A 25,385-nucleotide genomic window follows, 5' to 3' on the forward strand; every position below is an offset into this window, starting at 1 on the left:
CTGAAATCATGATCGTCTCTAATTCCTTTTTTCCCCACTAATCATATTCTTAATTATATCTTAATTCTCCCAACTCAACCAGCCACCATCATATCATGCCTTTCTTCTCTAAATAATCACTTTTTAATTATTTTTATAATTAGAAATTATGGCATTTCTGTAATTCTAACACACTTCGAAGCCCATTTATGTAATATCATAATATTTTTATAATTAAAAATCCGGGTGTGGCACTTTCCTGCAGCCGGTGGTACCCATAAGCTTAAAAGATTCTCTTCTTCTCTTTTCCCCCCTCTTTCTCGTTCTCTTTTTTAATTTTCTCTCTTTTTGTTGGGGTTAAAAATCAGATTTTGAAAATAGAAACTTAAAGAAAATCTATAGTGGGATTCGATTTGTGGAAAAGGGAGTACTAAAATTTAAAGAAGTTGAATTGGGTTATGTAGCGATCTGTTGCTGGGCAACATTGATTGAGAGAGGAGTTGTTGATGGAAACCAAGTTGAAAATGACACCACTGATATCATAGATTAACTTCGCCGAAGCTTTCGTTTTCTTTTCTTTTTTTTCTTTTTTTTTTTTTCTTGTTAGTTTTTTTTTTTTTTTTCTAAAATGTTGTGTCGGAAAACTTCGAGCTGCGAGGTGGCGGGATCGGTACCGGTGTACCTCAATGTGTATGATCTGACACCCATTAATGGTTACGCTTATTGGTTTGGACTCGGTGTTTATCACTCGGGTGTTCAAGGTTTGTAACCTTCTTCATTTTTTAATGTCAAGAGATTTCTGTATTACTCTTCTTCTCTTTCTCTTCCCTGTTGGGTTTTAGTGAGTTTGTTTTTTTATTTTTTTTTTGAAATTTTTTTGGGTGAAATTTGTACTGTAGTTTAGATCTGTGTTTGAGTTTGTTTCAGTGTTTTTTTGCTGTTCCGGGTTTCCTTCAATAATGCAGATCACTGTACACCCACCCACCCCTATTAATATATATATGCTGAGTGAGCTTCAAGTGACCTGATTTGCAGATTTAGGAAGAAGGAACTGTTTTGTTATATTTCTGTTTGGTTGGTCAGAAAATGGGAGACCAATGTGTTATCCCTTTCTACAGTTTTTGGAGTATGGTAATTTATGGAATAATCAAACTGAAGGAAGTTCAATTTTCAATTATCGAGATGGATTTGTGGAAAAACCCAGGAAAGGAAAGAATTGAAAATGAATTTGGTGTTTTTGTAGATGAGGTTTAATTCTAAGGAAATTGTTTTGATGCAGTTCATGGCGTTGAATATGCATTCGGAGCTCACGAGTACTCAACCACAGGAATTTTTGAGGGAGAACCAAAACAGTGTGATGGATTTACATTTAGAAAGACAATTTTGATAGGGAAAACAGAGTTGGGGCCAGCAGAGGTGAGGACGGTGATGGAGGAATTAGCAGAGCATTATAAAGGAAATGCTTATAATTTGATCACCAAAAACTGCAACCATTTCTGCAATGATGCTTGTATTAGATTGACTGGAAATCCAATTCCCAGTTGGGTTAATCGCCTTGCAAGAATCGGTATCTTCCCATTTCTATTCTTCTCTTTTAGTTGCTCATCATCTTCAAAACGGATTGGTTTTCTTGAATATCTTTTCATGATTGAATTCTATTGTTACTCATTTAAGTAGGATCACATTGATGTCCTTCTAATTTAGCTTCATATTAAGGCTGTTTCTTTAGTAGGATCAGTTTTGCTGAGCATGAATACCATAGTTGATTTAAATGGGATTACATTTTTTTTCCTCTGTATCTAATAGTGAAGCATGGCTCTTGTGTTAATTCACTGAAGGTTTCTTCTGCAATTGTGTTCTTCCTGTAACTTTAAATGCAACAAAAGTCCGGCATCATCATAGAATTGAGGATAAACCTTGTGAAGCAGAGAAGAAAAATTTAACAAGCGGGTCAAACAGATTTACATCTTCTTCTAATTCATCTTCCTCGTCCTCATCTTCCCCTTCTGGTGTTGCAACTCGGGGTAGAAGCAGAAGTAGACGTGCTCTCCCTCCAACTTCGCCATTGATTATTGGTTCTTCGTCATCATGATAAAAACCTAAGTTCAGAGTTATTTCAATTTTGCTGCTGCCAAATAAGAAAAATGGCTAAGCAAATCACTCCTCAATTTTTTCTCCCACTTTCCCCTTTAATCCTTCTTGTCTTTGATTATATGATGCTAATGTTTCGGTCGAGAATTCTTTGCGGGTATGCAGGGGATAAATGTACATGTATATGTTCTTCATTTTATTTATTTTATCAGAGTCATGTTCTCTCATCTATGCAAAATGTGATCCAAAGTTGAGTTTCCATTTTTTTTTTTTTTCTGGGTTTTCTTTGTAGCTGGAGGATAATGTTGCCTCTGCAAATTTGTGTTAGTTGGGGTAGTTTAAGCTTGAAGTTGAGAAGAAATTGGAGTTGTATAAGGTATCTCAAGTGTATTTTATTTGCATTCATAATACAATTTATAGTTACCATCAAACACTATAAGTTAATTTGTTGACCATTTCACCTTCTATTGTCTTTAAAGGAATGTGCTTAAATGCCAATTTGGTTACAAACACATGTAGTGTTTGTATGTTCAAATAGACACTTCCGGAATATATTCCAATAAGCCATCTACTTGTGTCAATGTGTCCGAAATTTACGTCGGTTGCCACGTGTTAGTAATTTTAAATATCGAAGTTGTATAATAATAAACAAAAGTACTATAGAGATTTGTAAACCTTTTTCTTCCTCGTAACTTTTTTATTCTTTCTCCCGTCTATCTGATTCGTCTTCATTATGCGACTTTAAATTTTTGATATTTAATTTAATTATAATTAAATATATCTCAATTTTTTATTTTTTATTAAAGAGTCTAAGCATGATATAATTATTTTTAATTTTTTTTATTAAAAATAGAAAAAAAGTAATTAATTGTTTGAAATAAGTAGAAAACGTTAAATGATAAATTATAATGGAAAAAACATTAAAGGTCAAATTGTAACAAATACCAAACATCGAAAATTAATTTAGTAACTCGTTACTTTTCTTTTAATTATATCGGAGTTAGCTGAGTTTAATTTGGCCTAAAATTCGTCCAAACTTCATCAAATGACATTATACATATGTATTATATATATATTTTTTAATATACAATATTTTATATGGTAAACTGTATTTTAATTATATATTTAAAATAGAATAGTTAATTTTAATTAAAAACTTGTACGAGTTAAAAGACATAATATTTATACGATCCCAATTGAATTTGAGACAAGTTTGAGTTTTACAAAAGTTTTACACAAATATGATATTTATAGTATATACTTGAGATTACTCTTCACTTATGAATAAGGATAAATGGACAATCTTTCAATATGGAATTAATCTCAAATGAATGAAAATGCAATATATATTTGAGAGTGAATAATGATTGATGATACAAAAAATAAGATCTACAACTTCTATGGTACATATCAAATTTTTTAAAATATATACTAATAATAATAGAGGTGAATATTTGAAAATGTAGCATTTTAAGTTGTTGTTTGGCTTGTAAATGGTTTTATTTAATTCTTATTTAATATTTAGATAAAATTTTCAATGGTAGTTTATAATTTTGTTTCTTTATATTACTTTAGGTTCATAATTGAGTTATTTCAAGTCGATATTTCTAGAGCTGTTCATAAGTTATCTTGATATATAAGTGATTGTACTTGAATGCTTGATATTGTATCTTTAATGATTGTATTATTTCTAGTTAATAATTAATGTAGTTAAATAATATTCATATATAGAATACTAGATTCAACTAAAATAACTTCATGTAATACTTCTAATTTCCTACAACTATTTCAATAAAGAGTCAACAATAAATAGTGATACTACTGATAATATTTGAAGTTAAAATTAAGGAGTCTAATCAATCTTATTAAATAGAAGAGCACAACTTATATGTAATGACCCTGGAAATTTAAAAAAGAAATGTATATAAAGAATATAAGTGCGAAAGCGAAATAAAAGGTTCTAATTAATATCCCTTACACAATAACTTAAACGTACTAATAATACCGAAAATAAATCCTTTAAAAGAAATACTAGAAATGAAAGACTATAAAAGAAACTAATAAACATCTAGGTATCTAATCGCCGTCTTCTTGTAGATCAGGCTCGGGAACCAAGTCCTCCTGATCTGAAATGGTTAAGTAAGGAATGAGCTACACTAGCCCAGTAAAGACATCACACTATATCACTATCACAGAAGTAAATGTTGGTAGAAAATCAAAAATAACCAATAGAGCACAAGTTTCAAGTAAATTTATTTATCAATAATCAAACCATTTACCGTCCACTTACCTCAGTAAAATTTATAAAAATGACCCATGGAAATAATAACATCATAAATATCATAAGTTCATACATAATAATAACAGTTGCCCCCTTTTTATCAGCCTACTAATATCCGTGGGGATCTATAGGGGTCTCCGCTACCCGTGAACCATTTCCTTGACAAACTTAATTTTCAGGGTCGTCCCCATACCCTGTCCGGTATGGGTGCCAAACAATAAACCTCAATACTCCATCCGGTATGAGGGTGAAACGGGCCGTCCCCATATCTCGTCCGGTATGAGCACCAAAACATTTAAAGTCTCCATACCTTATTCAGTATGAGACAACGTTCCTGGTAGAGTTTCTTATGGACCCAGTCCGTCCACTATCTCCCAGAATATCTAGTGAGACTGTTAACTTATCCATTTATCAATTCACATACATTTTCTATTTTTTTCTTAGTTTTCTGTTTCTCACATAAATATGAATACTTAAACAAGTAACGAGCATCCAATAAGGCAAGCATATAATTGGATTCACAAAATCAAGCCATAATGAAGTAAACAGTGATTCATGCATTCAAAACCATAGAATAAATAAATCAGATACTATACTACATTTAGACTGTAAAATAAATCAAACAGAAACTGACAGAAAAATATGTCATGTTCGGTCTCCATTAGAAACCGTAATAATTATGTATATCTATTTAATTCATACAAATACAATTTTATCATTTATTAGACTTTAATCCTGTAATAGGAAATAAGGTGAGAGGTCCTTACCTGATTCGAAGTCGAAAATCGAATTTTTACTGCACCTACGAGCAGTCCCTGGGTTCCCTGAATTATTTTTTGGAAACTGAAACGCGCTTACAGTACCTATACATGTCCTAAATAACTCAAAAATCAGACCCAAGGCCTATTCGGCCAATTTCAGAATTCCGGCACGGCGGCTCCGCTGTGCTCCAGCGACGGCGATTCACCTCGGATTGGCTGTTTTCAGCCGTTTTTGGTCGAATTCAGCCAAACTTGCATTGGTTCCTATGAGAAAACACCCCTAGGGCCCTCGGTGGGCCGAAAAAATACCGAAAAACAAAACTTACCGGCGGCAGGGCTCTCCAGTGCGGTGACTCCTCCGGCTCGAGTCGCGATTTAGTGTTTTGCTCTGGTCAACCTGTAGGGGAAGGAACGATGGTCACAATGGTGTAAAACTTACATCGAACGGGAATCAGGAAGGGTCTCATCGGAGACAAAAATCGAGAAAACTCGCAGCGGTATTTTCCGGTCAATTGGTCGGTGTTTTTGCTCCAAATTGGCCATAGGTGGGTTCAACTTCGAATTCTGAGTCACGAAAAAAAATTTTACCTCGTTTGGCGGCCATAAATTGCTTCGGTCCGGCGGAGGGTGGCGGCGGTCTGCTCCCTGGCGGCTGGGCTGTCTTCTCCGGCGAGGGGCTCTGGCGGCTAGGGTTAGGGTTTGGGTGCGGATGAGATTATTTATAACCATCCGCTTTTAATCTGAGTCGTCCATCGCGATTTAATCTGGACTGTCCGATCGCGATTAAATAAGAAATGAATATGGACCATTCATCGCGATGCAATCTGGGCCGTTCGTACGCGTTTTTGATCTGGGCCGTCCGTGCGCATGGGAACGAATCTCAGTATTCGATCACGCGCACACAGATCTCCCACGTGGCCTCCCGCGTCAGCGCCTCTGCCACACGGCGTTTCCTGGTTGGTTGGGGCTGCTGATCAGACTGCTGACGTGGCGTAATTTTTTAAAATTACATTTTGACCCCCAATTTTTAATTTTCTTTCAAAAACACCTCAAGAACCCAAATTTTCACCTATTTTATCCAAAATTATTTTCAATTAAATCCCTAAAATAATTTTACCCTTGTTATTATTTTTATTATTATTATTTCTATTTAATTAAATCAAACTAAATTAAAACCATATATTATTACATACTAAATCATTATATTCATATAAAAATTACAAAAAAAATAATAATAATAATAATTGGGGTGCTACATTATATCAGTAGTATGGTCGCATTTTGAATATTAAGTTAATTGAAACAAAAAAAAAATGCAATTATTATGGTACGAAGAATGTTATTGATTCTTGCAAGAATGGAACAAAAGATTCATTACACCACACAAGAGAATATGAGATAAACTTGAACAATTAAAAGTAATAAACAAAAGTATAAAGTCGTTTGAGTTTTAAAATTGGAATGACGAGTGGAGAAGAAGGGTTATCAACTTGTCAGAAGTTTGATTAATAGAGTGGTAGAAATGTATTATCACATCTTAATATAGTAAATGAGCTTTCATTTTAAGTTTGAGTATTAAGAGTTTAAACGTTTGTATCAACTATTTGTCCTATATTTCGTATTCTTTTGTAAATTATTATTGCATGTGATTGATTTTTAAAATGTATATTCATGAAAGATTGAAACTAAAGGAATTATTTAATATCTTTTCTTAAGGAGTTTGTCTTACAACTAATATTTGACATCAAATTGAAAAACAAACTACATTTGTTTGACTGCATACTAGTAGTTATAAGAGTGATGATATTGGGAAAGTAATATGGATTAATGACTTGAGAATAAAATTCCATTTTTTTTTATGGTTGATAATACATCACCCAATAATATTGCTTGTCAATACTTGAGGAAAACAATTATGGCCAAAGGAGCTTCTACTTGTGAAAAAAAAATATATGTTCATATGAGATTTGTTGTATACATAATTAATTTGATTTTATAGAATGATTTGAGAGAGACTAAAATAATCATTAAAAGATATTTAAATATATTAGACATACACTTAACAAAGTGTAGAACTTTAAGCAATATGCAATGATTGAGAAATACAGAGTGAGAGTGTTCTATATTTGATGCTCAAGTGCAATAAAATTTAAATATATAATGTTGAATATAACTAAAAAAATTTGAAGAATATTTGAAAGGTGTTACGAGAAAAAATATTGTTTAAATTTGAACATGATAAAAAGAATAACCCAATGATACTTATTGAATACAAGAGGAGTTGTTAGAGAATTATTTATCATCTTAAAAGTTCTTATGAACTTATTTCATACATTTTGAGATCTCTGTAGGCGACAACAAATAATTTTTTTAAAATGAAAATATGTACACTGTAGGACTCTCTGAATAAATGAAAAAAAATGTAACGGCCCTGGAAATTTAAAAGAAAATGTATGTATTAAAAATTCTAAGTGCGGAAGCGAAATAAAAATTCTGATTAACATCCCTTACACAATAACCAAAAACGTCTTCAACGTGTGAAAGAATAAACTAACTGAGGTAAATACTAGTAATGAATGCTATAAATAAAACTATGAAATCCTTAGACGTCTACTCGCCGTCTTCCTGCGAGACGGGCTCGGGAAACAAATCATCCTAATATGAAATGGTTAAATAAGGAATGAGCTACACTAGCCCAGTAAAGACATCACACTATCTCACTGTCACAGAAGTAAAGGTTGGTAGAAAACAAAAATAACCAATGGAGCATAATTCATAATAAATTCATTTATCAATAATAAAACCCTTTACTGTCCACTTACCTCGGTGAGCTTCATGAAAACAACATAAGAAAACAATAACATTATAATATCATGAAATCATACACGCTTTATAACAAAACACATATTATACCTTTGCATTTCAATCATCAGACAACAGATTTTCCTCTTTTATCAGCCTACTAGTATCCATGGGGATCCATAGGGGTCCCCGCTACATGTGAACCATTCACATTGATAACTTGATTCAGGACCGTCCCCATACCCCGTCCGGTATGGGAGCCAAAAATCATAAACCTCAATACCCCGTCCGGTATGAGAGTGAAACGGGCCGTCTCCATACCCCGTCTGGTATGGGCGTCAAAACACATAAGGTCTCCATACCCTGTCCGATATGAGAGACCACGTTCTCGGTAGGGTTCCCTACGGACCCGGTCCGTCCACCATCTCCCAGGATATCTAGTTAGGCTGTCGACATCATCCATTTATCAATTCACATACATTTTTCTATTTTTCTCGGTCTCAATTATCCAATCAAGTATAAACACGTAAACCAGTAATGAACACCAAATAAGACAATAACGGGTTCTCAATAATTCAAACCATAATGAATGAAACCGTGATTCATGCATACGAAACCATAAAATAAATACATCAGATACCATACTGCATTTTAAACTGTAAAATAGATCAAACAACAACTGAGCGAAAAATACATTAGATTCGGGCTCCATTAGCAACCTTAATTAATTATACACAATTAATGAAATACCATTTTATCATTTATTGAGCTTTAATACCGTGATAGAAAATAGGGTGAGAAATCCTTACTTGTTTCGGGGTCTGAAATCGGGTTCTCACTACGCCTACGAGCTGTCCCTAAATTTTCTGAATTTTTTTTTTGGAAAACTGAAACACACTTCCGGTACCTGCACGTGTCCCAAAAAACCCCAAATCAGACCCAGGCCCCTTTTCGGCCAATATCAAAATTCCGGCAAGGCGGCTCCGCCGTGCTCCAGCAACGGCATTGCCGCCCACAGCGGTGATCCGCCTCGGGTTGACCGTTTTGGGCTGAATTTGGCCAAACTTGCATTGGTTCCAGCGATAAAACAACCCTAGGGCCATCAGTGGGCCAAAAAATCACAAAAAATCGAGACTTACCGTCGGCGGAGCTCTCGGGTGCGGCGACTTCTCCGGTGCAAGTCACGATTTGATGTTTTACTCCGGTCAATCTGTAGAGAAAAGGATGGTGATCACAGTGGTGTAAAAATTGCATCGAACGGGAATTGGGAAGGGCCTCATCGGAGGCAAAAACTGAGGGAAGCTACGGTGGCGCCGCTGGACTTCAGCGGTATTTTCCGGCCGATTGGCTGGTGGTTTGGCTCCGATTTGGCCATAGGCAGATTCAGCATCGAAAAAGAGCTAAGGGGAGAAAATTTACCTCGTTTGGCGGTCGGAAAATCCTCCAGTGCGGTGGCGGGTGGCAGCGGCCGGCTCCTCCTGTGACTGGTTCTTCTTCTCCGGCGAGGGTACTGGCAGCTAGGGTTTGGGGTTGGGTGTGGGTGAAGTTATTTATAACCTTCCCCTTTTAATCTCAACCGTCCATCACGATTTAATTTGGGCCGTCCAATCACGATTTAAATGAGAATAAATCTTGACCGTCCATCGCGATGCGATCTGGATCATTCGTGCGTGATTCAATCTGGACCGTCCGCACGTGTGAGATCTGGGCCGTCCGTGCACGTGAGATCTGGACCGTCCGTACGCGTGAGATCTGGATCGTTCGATCGCGTGCACGCAGATCGCCCACGTGGCTCCATCTCGTGTGGCCTCCCGCGTCAGCTTCCTTGTCACGTGGCGTGTTGTAGTTGGCCGGGACTGCTGACTGGGTTGCTGACTGGGCTGCTGACGTGACATAACTTTTCCAAATTGCGTTTTGACTCCCAGTTTTCGATTTTCTTTTCAAAAACACCTCCAGAATCCAAATTTTCACCTATTTTTCTCAAAATCAATTTTAATTAAATCTCAAAAATAATTTTACCATATTTTATTATTATTATTATTTTTATTTCTATTAAATTAAATTAAAATCTTATAAATTAAATATTAAAATAGAATAAAATTAAACAAAAATTTTAATAAAAATTAAAATAAATTAAAAAATAAAAATACAATTTTTGGGTGTTACAAAAAATATAACATTTTTTGTGAACCTCAATGATGATTATAAAAAATTTTATGCATTTAATTTTTTTTTAAAGAAATAGTAACTAAAATGGTCAACTCTCGTTCCAATACTTCAAATGTGACAAAAAAATAAGACTCCTAGATATAGGAATAGTATTGTCGGAGACATAAGAAATGAAGGGTTGATTCAAGGACATATACGTTTAGTAAGAGTAGGTTAAATAAATACTTAATAGAACGATTAATGGATGATATTATTGAAAAATTTGATGCACAGAAGTTTAGCAACTCTAAACTTTATGTTCTTTCATTGATGGTATGCGATAAGTTGGCTATGCCCATATCTATATTAGCTTCAAAATTAGCATTTAATATTGGATGGTGAACACTTGACTAATTTAGGATCTATTTCAGTACTAAGGTATATTATTATTATTATTTTTTTAAATTCTGAACTTTTTAATAAGAACTTATAAAAATATTACTAGTAAATTTGTGGGTAAATTGACTTTGGATGGAACTAAAATAAATGTAGAGAAAGATTTGCAATTTGTTGTAAATAAAAAAGAGAAAGTCATGTAAGTTGAGATTATATGAATGCAATTTTATTTAATTAAAGGATACCCATTAAGTTCAGAAATAAATGTAGAGACTAAAAATTAAAATTTATGTAATAGTTACTAAAAATATACTAATAAACTCTAAGAGTTCATATAGTTATTGGGGAGATAATAAAAAATAAAAAAAAATCCAAGTGATTGAATGAAAAAGAGATTCAAAATCTTCTACCAGTTTCTCATGAAACACCAAACGTATAGCCTAACAAGAAAGAAGAGAAAAAGATAGCAAAAGCAACAAGGAACACAATATATGAGTATATATCCAAACCTAAAATCTCTCTCTGTGTTATCCTCTTCCAGTGTCCTCAAATTACAAAAGCAGCATCCAATTAAAACTAATGTTAAAAGATCATCTCAATTCACCAACTGGACAATACACAATCACACTGATGATAGAAGATGCAAGAAAACTAATAAAATGTATTAAGACCATCTTCAGCAAGAACAAGGAGAAACAATTTCGCAGAACGTTGGTGTTTGAGGAAGAGTTCACAACAGAAAAGGGTAAAACAAAGAGAGGAAAGTAGGCTTTGGACGATCCTGCAATAATGTTAATGACGATAATTTTGATCAACGAACAACCACTCTGAAGTGACTTAAGCTAGTACATCTTTCATAAAGAGAAAAAGAACATAAAGAGTCCACCAATACCCACTTGAGTAGACATGGCAGTTTACGGCTGAGGATCAAGTTGATCAAAGACAACAGCTTCAAGTCTGCTTTGCCCGCATCCACTCCACAAAATTGTCCAAGATCAATGGCCAAGCAAGCTCTGGGTCGTAATTACTAAAGTCTGGGAAACTTATCTGTTAAACATTGAAATGTGTCAAAAGATTTAAACATGTCAAACCAAGTCGAAAGAATTAAACTTGGTATTATTATTGGGGTGGCTTTGCATAGGGTGAGAGAGACATTAAAAACCTCAAAATAAAAAAGAAGTGCGGGTACCTATTTTGTCCATCAGCTATTAAATAAATGTTGTCTCTTACCTATTTTAATGTCAATAGAAATTCAATTTAGAGAAGGTGCTACTTATAACACTTGAAAAGCATAAGTGGTAAAGAAGGCTAAGTCTTAGTTTCCCTTTTTTCTTTAATAGAAAAAAGGAATATTGAGGAAAAAATTACAAACTAAAGAAGGATAATCCATCCTTCTTCAACAGAGGAAATTAAACTGCAACCCGAACTCTTTGTAGTGTGGATAAAAAGGTCAAGACAGAAGCAAAAAAACACCAGCCCTCACAAATATTATCAAACAGTCTAGCATTTTGCTTAAAAGTACTTGCATATATCTCCAAAAGGACCCATACCAGCAGAAGTAGCCCCTCTCCAAAAGAATCTTATGATCCTCGGTTCATTTGAAACCACATAGAGAGGTGGAGATAAAGATCCTTAGGTTGAGAGGACACACCCAAGAAACGTGGAAAAGAAGAAAATAATCTAGTAAAACCCTCTAGGCCATCCTGCAGTAAAGAAACAAATGACTATTGTATTTTAAACTGTGAAGGCACACCAAATAAACATCCGAGACAGCACTTTTTGGGGTCTGCAAGTTGGAAGCAAGTTGTTATTATTGATCCTATTTAATATCACTACTCACAGGCAGATTTGTACCTCAGAGGGGAGTTTTCACTTTTCAAAGGGAGGGAGAGAAGACAACCATCTCCCCTTGGTTGAGATGGTTATGTTCTTCCCTCTTTCCCAAGAGGGTAGGTCTTCTACTCTTATGAAGTCCTTTGAGCCATCGAAAAAAAAAGAGGGAGAGAAGAAAAATTTATGTATGGTAGGAGGAATATGGGTAAAAAACTCAAAAATTCTTTCAAATATAAGGCCCCATAGCAAATGGACCATAGTAAGAAATCAGGGCAAGAACTGGGAAGAAGAGACAAGACCCCTGCCCGACCTTCAAGTAAAGTAAAGGGCAAAAAGCAAAAAGTATAGTATGCTTGCCTTTGTATTATACGAGTGAAGGTTGAGAGCAATCCAAAATATTAGATTGAAGGTCAACCGCCAATCAGTATTCATACTGCTAATTCTTGGTAACAAGCTGGATACCCATCCAAGATATCATATTGGGGGCTGAAAGCAAATCCAATGTAGCAACAAAATGCCTTGGAAACTCACTTAACCGGGAGAGAAAAGCTGGGTTTCTCATAAAATAACCAGTTCAGCCACAACCCCATACTGGTCCCTCTTCCCCCCCCCCCCCCCCCCCAAAATAACATACTGGTCCCTGTTTTAAACAAATACTTACACAGAGAAAGGGGCTAAACTTGCTGCCAGCTGGACTGTTCAACTGTTATGACTATCTACAGGCATTCTGGAGCCCTATGTTTCTCGGGTTCTTTACTTTTCGTGCCATACCCGTGTCGGACATAACACAAAATTGGTATGGGAATGGATCCATGTCCAACACTGGATATCTATCTTGGACACTTGATAATCGAGAACTAGAGGTAATGATATACAATAACATTTTGTCAATAACGAAGACTTTTAGGTTAGAAATTGAAAAAGAACATGTATATGGAATACACGTTACTCAATGTCTAAATTTTGAACATTGTGGAATAAATACTTTTATATATTGCTAATTAGTATCATTTTGTTTTCAATCACTACAAAAAATAGATCAGCTTTACTAAAGGACAGACTTGAGGCCCAATCTGGATCCCTGCCATCTTATTTGCCTTAACATTACACCTGAGCTTTACCCAAAAGGTCCTAAGAGACCATCAACTAATTTACAGTGTAACCTAGATTTCTCATAGAACATAATAGAACTTATGAAACCACAGCTGGTTGGTTAGTTCCAGCCACTTTCATAAAAGTGGTCTAGTTCAAGTCCACCTATGAGGGACAGAAAAAATTACAATTAGCAAAAAAAAAAAAAAAAAAAAAATTAACATATGATGTAAGCAAGAATTTCAAACAAAGTACATCAAGTTTACCTCATTGCAAAACCGGTAAAAGCCCATCCATTGATCCATATTTATCACTTTGTAATCGCTTTGAATCTGCATTTAGAAAATGAACATGGTTTTAAGTAAATATTACGCACACTAAACTTTGAAGGCCAGGCACTCAAGAAGCCGCAAAAGCAGCACTATGCTGCTTTTCCCTAAAGGAAAGAAAAGTCAGGCCAATCAACTAACTACTCCAACAGAGAGTTGGTAAAGTTCACCAGTAAAATTATTCAACACCAGGGACCTGGGAACTAATTATCCAATGAATACAAGCTGAAAACCTTGGAAACTTCACAATTGAAATCTTTGAGGAAACAGGAAGCTCTAACCTTCAAATACTCAATGAAGTAGTCCACCTGAGCACGAAACTGGGATCCCATAACAAGATCTAGCAATTGGCAGATGCTCTCTATGTCTATGCTTTTTTGTTTCTCCTCTACAAAAATGATCATAAAAGGAATAAAGGATAAGATAAATGTGTGCATGTGGACATGAAGTGACATCTTAACTAACAATTTTGCCACTATAAATTTGTATTACCTGTTAGGCAATACCGGAATGAATAGGAATAGAAATCCACAAAGTTTGATGGCCTCCTGACCTTTGAAAGATCAAAGTATTTATATTCAGCACTAAGCCTTATTCCATTCTTTTCCATGCGTCAAAAGTCCACTGAATTTCTTTTCGAAAAGGAAAAAAAAAAATACATTCACAAGCACCAAGGTGGTACAAGCCCATGTTCAAAGTATTTACATTTCAAGCAAAATGTCAATAAGATTCCTTAGAACCTCACAAGTTTAAAGCTGGTGATCCTTGATAGAAAAGCCTACAGTTTGAACCATTAATAATTAGATCTATCAAAATTAGGCTCTATACCATCAAAAAATGCTTCTATTTCTTTCTTTCCAAATTACCCTTAAGGTAAAAAGGATAAGTCTAAGGTCTTGTTAAAGCACTTATCTCTATGGATGCCTTTCCAAGCCTAGAGTTCTTCTTCACTGATCCAGTCATTACTCACATCATCCCGGTAAACCATATGCCAAACCCCAAGCCCAATGAATAATAAACGGATAAGAAAAGAATCCAGCTTTAGACATTCTACCTCTCTCTCAAGCTCAGGAAGAGCCTTCTTTAATTTGCTTATGGTGTCGGCCCTCAGCGCCTTCAAGCCTCTTCGCCACTCTTCCTTTCATATGACACAAATAAGAAAGAAAAAGAAAGGGCAGGAAGATATAACATGAGCATTTCAAAGATTGAAGACGATTCATGAAGTCCATCAAATTTCAAGAATCGACACAGCCAAACAAAAAACAATGGATTCACCTTAATGCAATTTTCCACGTAACACAAGAACTAATCTAAGAATTAACTGGCATCAATTTCCAATGAAAATAAAAATAATACATCCTCAATTGTCAGTCCATTTGTTGTGTGTCTTATAGAAGGAACAGCAGAAGCCAACGCAAGGAATTTGGCTAGCTCATATTGGTCAAAGATACTTAGCATATCCGTAACTGCCCATGAGCATATAGTGGGTTTCATCATGCAGCTATAGTCTGTGTATCGAAGTACAATGAATATGTTCACGTGGCAAATGCAATATGAACAAGCAGTTGAGCAATAGGCCGACAAATGTATTCATAATTTAAAAACAACTTTTTTAAACTATCCCTAAGGGACAGCCCTTCACAATTTACTAATAAATTAAGGAAATTTCAAAGGGAAAAAAAAAGATAAATGAATTAAAATGTCATCAATACTAATTAAATAAATAAAAAGCATTCTATATCAGATAACACAATTGTTTTATCAAGATTGCTTTTAAATTAGCTTCCCATGAAACTAAGCTAACATATATAGATATTATATTTCACATGATAGTCAAATATACAAACTTGAAAAGACAACAACATAAAAATGCAGTTAGTACCAGCTTCCACCAGTTCCAATGCCTACCACTTCATCCAATGGAGAAGAGAGGTCCTTATATCCATGTCAATGTGCTTCTTCTTTCATATGACATGCTTTTGGAGCTGATTTGCATAAAATAATAATCTTTTACTATTGTGTACTAATCAATAAAAGCTTACATTGTGACGTAAAAGGCATAAACGCTTCCAAAAGAAAATAAAGTATTTTTGTAAGAAAATATTTATTCACAAAAAAAAATAGTGTCTAAGGTGCTTCCCGAGAAGATATCAGACAATCATTTTAAATTCCTTTCATTTTTTTTTGAAATAACAATTTGAATTACTTTTATAAAAGTGGAAACTTTCTTTAAGGAAATCTAAGTCTCTGAAACAGAAGCACAATGGAGGACTTGAATTTCAGAATTATTAATCTAGAAAACAAATAAGTTAGATTGTAACTGATGAAAGAGCAAAGAAAAAAAAATATTTTAAAGAGAAAAGTCAATAGAAGAACAGTAGAAATTTAATCTCTCCTGGAACTTCAAAATTTTTTTTTTTTGAGAAATATCCCCTGGAACATCCGATTAAAATCCTAATCTTTTAAGACTCCTAGTCTTCTAGGAGTTTTCCTACTTTGCTCCTACATCAGTAACAAGGAAAAGAGATTTTCACATTTACAATATAAATTTGTACAAGTGATGAAAATTTCATATTGATCATACAAGTGTGTATTTATTTTCACTATAAGAAGATTGGAAATGTGGGATCATTATAGTCTATTCTAATCAGCAATTAGCAAAATCATAATGCAACATTCACTTTACTAAATAAATAATTCTAAAATCCCGGAAGCAAAGACTTATAGAACAATTGATTGCAAAGATTCCAGTCGTATCTCACTCATGATACAAAAGCATATAGGAGGAACTGATATATGCCAAGTAAGCAAGTCATATAAGAAAACACCAGTTGAGGCAAGTTATGATGATGAGAAGAAACAGGAATGTACAATTGATCACTAAAAATCAATATTCTGAAAGTTGAAATGGAAACTTGGTGGTATTCCTTACCAGAGTAAAGTATCCTTGTTTCTCAGATTTCATTTTCCTGGAATGTGCAGTCCATCAGTATCAACAAACAATGAGAACAAAGGTATCAAACAACTTTACATATAACTTACCAAGCAAGCATCAAGATCCTGACATCAGTATATGGCACTTCCATATCTGAACAAAGCGCTTCAATGCCTTCTGGGCTGTTGAAATAACAGGTTGGTAAGTTCAGAATGTATTTCCAAAGTGAAGTGTACCTAAAAATATAAAGGATCTTGCACCTAGGCGTGGAAAAGAGCCAAGCTAATCCATGCCAACATTTGGATATTTGAGCTCAGTGAGTTAAAGATATGGTTTGTTCAAGCACATTTTAAACTTGAACATCTTAAAACTTTACTTGTGTTCAGATCCATGAATATTTTTTTTATTCCAAATTTCCATTTGCCTCAAATTCATATAGATCTCAAGCCCATCAATGCTCGAGCTTGAGCTCCAGCTAAGGAGCTTAACTGAGTATGAAAGCTTGCTTTCAAACTCAGCCGACTTTGTATGCATTCATATTGAGCCAGCACTACTAGTTTCAGAAATAAAGGGATCTTGTATAGGCACTCCCTCACTAAAGATTAGCACTAGAATTCTTTTCCTTTAAACTTTGATCGATGACTCTGTGCTCAACAACGTTTGTTTAGGCTAAACTTGTAACCTTTTTACTGTTTCTAGCTGCTGTGCCTTCTTTAATAATAAAAAAGAGAACATATATTAAAAAGGGCACCAAGGGGGTGCCATCCCTTCTACAAAAGCAGAAGAGTAAACAACAGAACAGAAAATATGAACAAAGATTCCAAGATCCTCCCCATAAAGGATGAAGCCACCTTTAAACAAACCAATGGTCTCTAACATTTTCCCTTCAAGGTTGCTGTGCTTTTACTCTAGAATGACTTAATTGCAAAAGATACTAACTCCTAATCAAGTGAAGTAGAGAAGCTTTCTTTCGAAAGAAAAAAGTCAAGTAGAGAAGCTATAGTGTTTGTCTGAACTAGAACTTAATTTAAGAAGAAACCTAGTAGAGAAGCCAAACAAACCGAGCCGAGCAGAGATCTCGTTCTCAAACTCTCTTTTTCAATGTTCTAACTCTCATATTTGTTTTCCATAAAATTTTGGGTGATAAAACTAGTTCATCAATAAACTTTTCCATAAGTTTCTGATAAGTATTTCTATTATATAAGAAAAATATACTAAGGCAACTTTGTCAATGACTGCTCATCATCAAAAGGAATTGTTGATGAGTGAGAATGTTCCCTTGCTATATTTAATTCATACTTTATACACATTCCACATCACAGCAACACAAAAACTCACAATTCTTAAATTGTTAAGAATGGTTTAATGTGTACTTTATTGAATATTACAAGTTTATATATATAATTTTTTTAGGACAAAAGGAAATAGAAAATTAACTACAATTAATTACATAAAGTATAATTCACCATTATATCCATTAACCTAATTATCATTTCTTCAACACTCACCCTCAAGTTGGGGAATAAATATTGTCCATCCCCAATTTGTCAATAAGAGTTTGAAATGCTGAATTACTTAAGTTTTTAGTCACACATATGCCAGTTGACGATTAGTAGGCGTGCATATAGTACATATTAGGTCATTGTCAAGTTTTCATTTGATAAAATGTCTATTGACCTTGATATATTTGCTTTGGTCATGTTGCACTAAATTGTAGGCAATGCCTATGGTTGACTTGTTGTCATTGTATAGGTGCATGGGATTTTCCTACTTGACTCTCTAAGATTTTCCAGAATTCTTCTTATCCATATCAATTCACATATCCGTTGCATTATTGCACGGAATTCTGATTTTGTACTTGATTTTACAACTATATTTTGCTTATGACTTCCCAAGGAAGTTATAGAATCATGTGGTAGAGCTTATGTTTACAATGATCCTATATAATCTGTATTAGTATAAATTTCTAGATGTAATTTATCACTCTTCCTGAATATAATTTTTTTTTCAAGTGATCCTTTTAGATAACGCAGTACTATGTAGGATGCTTGTAGGTGTATTTCTTTCGGAGTGCACATGAATTGATTGATACTACTTACGGCTTAGGTGATGTTTGGTCTTGTGTGGAATAGATATATTAATTTTCCAACTAATATTTGATACGTCTCATTGTTTACTGATGTATCTTCTTCTGCTATTCTTAACTTTTGATTAGGATCGATAGGAGTCCTGACTTGCTAGAATCCCTCAATAGGTCATGAGTGTATCTTTATTGAGAAATAAAAATTCCGAATTTTGAGTGGGCAACTTCAATTCCCTAAAAATACTTCAAATTAGCAAGTTCCTTGATTCAAGTTCTTTTGCCATACACTTTTTTCGTATAAGCTTTTTTCATCATCTCCTGTTATGATAATATCATCAACGCATATTAAAAAAGTTATAACTCCCCCAGTTTTTGGTGTTTGATGAATAGAGTATGACCTCCTTGAGTCTGTTTAAATCTCATATCTATCATCATCCTTGAATACTTGCCAAACCATACTCTTAGCAATTGCTTGACTCTACACAGAGCTTTATTTAATTTACATACTTATTTGATCCTATTTCTCTGTCAAAATCTGGTTGAATATCCATGTAGATTCTTCTTTTAAATTTCCATATAAAAAAAGACATTTTCTAGATCAAAATTGTTGTAGTTGCCAATCAAAGTGAGCAGCTCAGCTAATAACAACAAGATTTGTCCAATGTTCATCTTGGCTACTGGTGCGAATATTTTCTGATAATCTATCCCATATATTTATGTATAATCCTTTACCACTAGTCTTATTCTATATTTCTCGATTGACCAATCTACATTGTATTTTATTTTAAAACTTATTTGCATTCCATCGGTTTCTTGTCTTTGGGTAAATCTACTATTTTTCATGTTGGTTTTTCTCAAGTGTTAGCATCTTAATATTCATAGCTTTTTTTTTTTTTTTTTCCATTTTTTTACAAAATAATGTCTCATATATTGTGTTAAGAATAAACTCAATATTCAAACTTGTGAAAAAAATTTTATGGGATAGTGAGCACTTATCAAATGACATAAATTGTAAGATAGGATAAATAGATTGTACCTTTACGAAATATAATAGGTATATTATTATTATTAGACTGTATAGGTTTTTTGAGACTCACCTCAGTTCTAGGATTAAGATAAGATTCTTGAGCCAACTTAGCTTAGTACCCGCCATATTCCTCTTTGTATATACCTAAGAAGACCTAGGGTCTGATATGATCTCTTGAGTAGATAATTTTCTAGTGACTTTTGAAGGTTCTCTAGTGGTGAGTTGGGGTGTATGGCAAAGGGTTGTGTGTCAAAAGGTTATGTGGCAAAGGTGATAGGGTAAAGCTTGTTAAAAACTTCGTATTCTTATCTTAAAATATAGGTTCCCCCAAAAATAAAATTAAGTGAAGTAGGATTCTTATTCAACAAATGTAACATCAATAAACACATAGAATTTTCGTATGTGCAAATGGTAACATTTATACCCCATTTAAAATGAGGAGTACCCTCAACAAATATACATTTCAAGACCCAAGGATCAAGTTTTCCTCTTTAATGGGAATTGATATGAACAAACACAATACACCCAAATATCCGAGAGACCAAATGGTTTTTGACACTTATTATTGAAGTGTAGAAGAATTTTGAATCAAGAATGCTGGTGGAAAGACGACTAATAATGCAGATGACAGATGGTTAATATTGTTTTAGAATATTGATTTAGGAAAAGAAAACTCTGGTGGTGACTAAAAAGTGACTATTCTTGTGTTTTGCTACTCCATTTTGTTGTAGAGTGTAGATGCATGATGATTCATAAAGAATTCCTTCTTGATAGAAGAATGGTTGAGGTGTGTCTGTGGCTGGGCTGTGTGCGATTGAGCGACTGCCATGGACTAGGTGCAGCTGGGCTATACACGGTTGGGCTGGGTGAACTGGATCCAGCAATGAAGGCCGGTCTTGGTGGAGATGGCCAGTGCCATGGACTAGGTGCAGCTGGGCTATACACGGTTGGGCTGGGTGAACTGGATCCAGCAATGAAGGCCGGTCTTGGTGGAGATGGCCAGGTAAGATGTTAGCTTGTGCTGGAAATGGCTGGTCTATGGTGGTTGGCAACTAAGGTTGTGATGGCCGACAATGAAGGTTTGGCTCCCTTTAGGGTTTTATTATTTCAGTAATTAAAGCTAAATAGTGTTTACAAAAGAGTTCAAGATTTCTTCACCTAAAGTTTTGATACTATGTTAAGAATGGTTTGACATGTATTTTATTGAATATTATAACCCTATATATATAGGTTTTTTAAGACAGAAAAGAAAATAGAAAATTAACTACAATTAATTATATAGGTTGTCATTTACCCTTAAACACTTTAATCTAATTGAACATCTTCAACATAAATAAGATTGGCCTTTTCTCCTGGGAGGCTGTTTGGAACAAAATTTTGCCACTGGACAACCTGATGTTTGCTGCTTTTTCTTTCACTCTTGTTCTTTCTTTAACTGGGGGAGTATTGGTTTATTATTCCTCTTAGTATTGACTTTAGGGATTATTTTTTTACTATTTTTTTCGTGAACCACCTAAGGTTCCAACTAAAAGAACAAATTTATCTTTCATCGTCTTAATTGAAGTAAACAACCTCCCAATGATTACTTCAACTAGTCCCTATGTTCTTCGGATAGGTCTCTTAGTTGCTGAAAGGGTTGCTCAAATGCAATATACAGGCGACTATGGTTGTTGTTTCCATTATTATATAATTTCAAGACCATAATGGATCTATGCTAAGATCTTTTATTTACACCAGATCTTTGGTGCAAGAAGAAGGGATTGATTCTTATCATCTTTACTTGGTTATGTTATTTTTTTAAGAAAAGAATACCACTTCTCTGACCTATATCGAATAGAAAATGTTGAACCAAATCTTCTTCATGTAAAACCAGCTTGAATTAGATTGGGAGAATTGCACAATTTTATGAAACCATATACCATAGGTCGAAGCCGTAGTCAATCCTATTTCTGCTGGGAGCAGTTGCCAATTAAATTCAAAATTTTCAATTCTTTTTATTTGATATCTGTGATTGTAGGAAAGGAAAGCTCGGCTCCAAGTTGTTCAAAAATAGTGGCTCTGAGTTTCTTGACCCTCTATCTTAGAATTCAGTTAGTTCTATTTGTTGATGGGAGAAGGGATATAACTCAAAGAGGTAGAGTGATGTTGGATAGGTGTTTCTTATGCTGACCTGAGTGTGAATCCCCTAGCCATCTTCTTCCGTGGTACGTAATCTAGAAAGCTTGGGACTTGGCTCTCAATCTCCTCATCTTGATTTGGGCTGTCAGTCCGTCTATCAAGGGGAAAATATAGGCTTGGAGTGGTACCCCGATAATGAAGCAGAAGAAGAATTCATTACCCTCAACCCCTTTTCATTTTCTGAGTCACTTGAAAGGAAAGGAATTGTGGAGCTCTTGATAACTCCTCTGTCCATTCTCTTCTATATTGGACCCTTTGTATTTTGTTTAAGCATCATTCTTTTCTAGATGAACTGGATATCTCAATATGTTTGATCTCTTCTGTCTTTGAGTCACATCTCTTTTATACATGGGTTGTAACCCCTCTAGCCTTTTTTATACTAATTTCTTCTCTAAAAAATATTGAATTCCTACCTTCTGTGACAACTATTGTCGAGATTCTATAATCGATCAGGATTGCTTCCCAGTTAATGTTCTCACATTACTTATATCCCTCTGATTTCCCTTTTCAACTTTTTATTCAGGGCGCTTGAGATAATGCCAAAGCATTCCCATTCCAATGGCCCCCTCCATTAGGTTGGAAATTACCTTTTCCAACCCAAATCCTCTGTGTAAGTATTCAATATTCTTGTGAGATTAATAATATCATAGTTTTTTTTTAAAAAAAGAACAAACAGCTAAAACCTGGTTTATGAAGGAACCAAAAGTAAAGATCCCTATAATTCAACTATCACTTTGAATACACAATCTTATCCAAAAAGACAGACTTACTTCTTTCCACTCTAGTAACCTCCTTTTGAGAATAGGAATTAACATTGACATACCAAAATAATATGTCAAGGAGAATGATATATTATATAGCTTAGTTTTGCATCCAAAAATCATCTTTTACCAAACTTATCCATAATTTCTTATATGAAAACCAACCTGCAATTGGAACTTGACAAAAAGGATCCACTACATTCATTTCTGGCTCATTTTCATCAGTAGCGGAGACCTACTATTTATTGGTTCAGAAATTAAGACTATCTAGACTTGATGGAGCAGTAACGTCTCCAACCTTGAGGTAATCTTGATTGATTGCCATGGCCTTGACTCTTGAATAGAAACATACTCCAAAATTAGGGCTATGATTGAAGCATTCAATTACATTTGCAATATGGTCGTTTCATTTCATTCATGTTAAAATATGTAAGGCTTGAAGGCAGGACATAACTGAAATTTTACCAAAGTACTCTTGTCCCTGACTCCAGTAAAATTCTGGGTGCATCATGTATTTACATTAAGGAACTTAGTTACCTCGGGAAATAGCTTGCTTAAGTGGCTAGCTTTGGAAACATGCCATTTTCAATATATATTTGCCATAATCCTGGAAAAATTCCAGCATAAAGTAATACAAAGGTGGAAAACACCAAATTCCTTGGAAAATTCCCAGCCAGAAACCATGAAAAATAATCTGAAGTTCGTGGCTTTCATAAATTATATACAATTGCATGATCTTGACATATTACACACCACTTGTGAAGTAATGTGTTTCCATCTCATGTTTGAAATTTCTAAACATCCAAGACAACAGGACAGGTAACTTAAGGACCCCATCAATCTAGGTAAGCACTCTATAGGCATAACTATCACATGATAAAATAAACATAAACAAATGATACTAGCATGCTCCAAATAATAACTATATCAGTTAAAATTTTATATCATTGAAAAAAAATTATGAAATAAACAAGACAGAACTTGTCGACATGCAACTACTGAATTTTTGCAACAGCTATAACACTTACTCAATCATACCGGCAGTCCTATTTGCATATGAATAAAAGAGATTATCAATCCGTTCCATGTCTTTTGATGATGCCTTACTCGCTGCTGAACAAGTGAAAGTGCAGAAGATCCAAATTATTAACATGATAGAAACTCAGTAACTTATGGTAAATCCAAAAAACAAAGCACCCATGAGTGCACAAAGAGCAGGAAACAAACATAAGAATTTAAGGAAAAACCTTAACAACCCATGCCAGAAAATTTTCCTTGTGATAAACATGAAGAAAAGTAGAGTCACGTATTCACTGGTAGTCAGTTGAAAATCACATTGAGTTCAGAATTAAAACATAAATGTCATCCAACGTCTACTTTTGCACTTCCACATAAAACCACAGCTCATATTACAAAATATATGTTCACCACACAGAAAGATAAACTTCTTTCATTTACCAAAAATAGACTAAGGAAAAGTAACAATGAGACGTCAATACTTATAAGTATCTTTCAACAGAGTGGTTTTCACCATGAGTTGTATTTAAAAAATATATCAAAATGAAAGAGAATGTCTCAGTTAACATACAACACTGGCAAGTGAATTTCAAGCCGAAATATCAAACACATGGACACCACCAATGGCATCCAAATGAAATGAGAGAGAGAGAGAGAGAGAGAGAGAGAGAGAGAGAGAGAGAGAGAGGGCGAAGAGAAATTCATTTGCACCTCAATTCTTTAAAATGTAAAAAGCACAAAATCATTCATCACAATTCGATCTTTTTTCTAAAAAAAGAGGGGGAACGAAGTAGAATTGCAAAATGATTAAACCAAAAAGAGAAAACAAAATCCCAAAACCAACAATTGACAAGAGAAAGATCCAACACCTGAGCGAAAGAGATCCGTGGCTGAAGCAGTGATCGGACTAGCAGAATTGGATTGACCCGATTTCCTCGATGCAGAACGACGCATCTTCAAAGCCAGAATTAGAGGAACAAACAGAGATATTGATCAACAAAAACAGAAATATTCATCAGGAAAGCGCAAGATTGAATTCAATAACTAAAAAGAACAAAGACCAAAAAGAGAGAGAAAAAGAGCAAAAAGAACACCTCGAGCGAACGAGCGAAGCTTCGTTGCTCGAAGAAGCTGATGCGTAGCGCCAAATTCCAGAGAGAAACTTTTGCAGGAGAGAGAATTATTTATTAGTACTACGATGTACTCTCCGGAGCAGACGGTAAAATGTAAAAACTGAAAGGAAAAAGAAAGAAAGAAAATAGCTGTTTATTATATTAGCTCTAAAAAAAAAAGAAAAAACAATAAAATAATATTTCCACTAAATAATTAAAACATAAACAAATAATTAAGGAAACAAAAAAAAATAAATGAATGTGATAAAAAAAAATAAAAAAAAATAAAATAAATTAGCCGATTATATTTAAAATAAATAAGAAATTTTAAGAAATATATTTAAAAATTTATAAAATTTCATTTAAAATAATAAAAATTAAATCCAAAATGAAAATAAAAATTTATTATCCTAATTTCTCCTAAAATTTTGTCAACCAAGTTTACAATAAATAAAATACTTTATGAAATTTATTTACAAATATATAGAAAATATAATCAAGAACATAGTTGAATTTTATAAAATTAAAATTAAAATTAGTAAAATTTAAATTCTACTATT

General features: G+C 34.2%; 2 protein-coding genes across 4 annotated transcripts; one reads left to right on the top strand and one right to left on the bottom strand.

Moving 5' to 3' along the window:
- The first annotated feature begins 75 nt into the window (after positions 1–75).
- LOC110821102 (PPPDE putative thiol peptidase family protein) lies at positions 76–2,501 on the top strand. Its single transcript, XM_088220974.1, has 3 exons — positions 76–740; positions 1,259–1,546; positions 1,818–2,501. The coding sequence occupies exons 1-3, from the start codon at positions 608–610 to the stop codon at positions 2,069–2,071; spliced, it is 675 nt and encodes a 224-aa protein (XP_088077100.1). The 5' UTR covers positions 76–607; the 3' UTR covers positions 2,072–2,501.
- An 8,421-nt stretch (positions 2,502–10,922) lies between these two features.
- LOC110821018 (defective in cullin neddylation protein (DUF298)) lies at positions 10,923–24,956 on the bottom strand. 3 transcript variants are annotated; one of them, XR_002540993.1, is made up of 11 exons: positions 24,808–24,956; positions 24,583–24,667; positions 23,725–23,809; positions 16,755–16,829; positions 16,645–16,681; positions 14,767–14,850; positions 14,205–14,265; positions 13,994–14,100; positions 13,650–13,715; positions 11,355–11,505; positions 10,923–11,239 (listed from the first exon to the last, which is right to left on the bottom strand). XR_002540993.1 is itself a non-coding variant. In XM_022050695.2 (10 exons), exons 2-10 carry the CDS (start codon positions 24,665–24,667, stop codon positions 11,410–11,412), a joined length of 696 nt encoding a protein of 231 aa, XP_021906387.1. In that variant the 5' UTR covers positions 24,808–24,956; the 3' UTR covers positions 10,939–11,409. The 3 variants fall into 3 exon arrangements, 1 of the variants encoding a protein (XP_021906387.1); XR_002540994.1 differs by having other exon boundaries at positions 23,725–23,806; positions 24,808–24,947; XM_022050695.2 differs by having other exon boundaries at positions 10,939–11,505.
- Between the last annotated feature and the right edge of the window lie 429 nt (positions 24,957–25,385).

The sequence above is a fragment of the Carica papaya genome, chromosome 5 (assembly GCF_054855325.1).
Source record: "Carica papaya isolate Zhongbai chromosome 5, ASM5485532v1, whole genome shotgun sequence".
In the NCBI taxonomy this organism is placed as follows: domain Eukaryota; kingdom Viridiplantae; phylum Streptophyta; class Magnoliopsida; order Brassicales; family Caricaceae; genus Carica; species Carica papaya.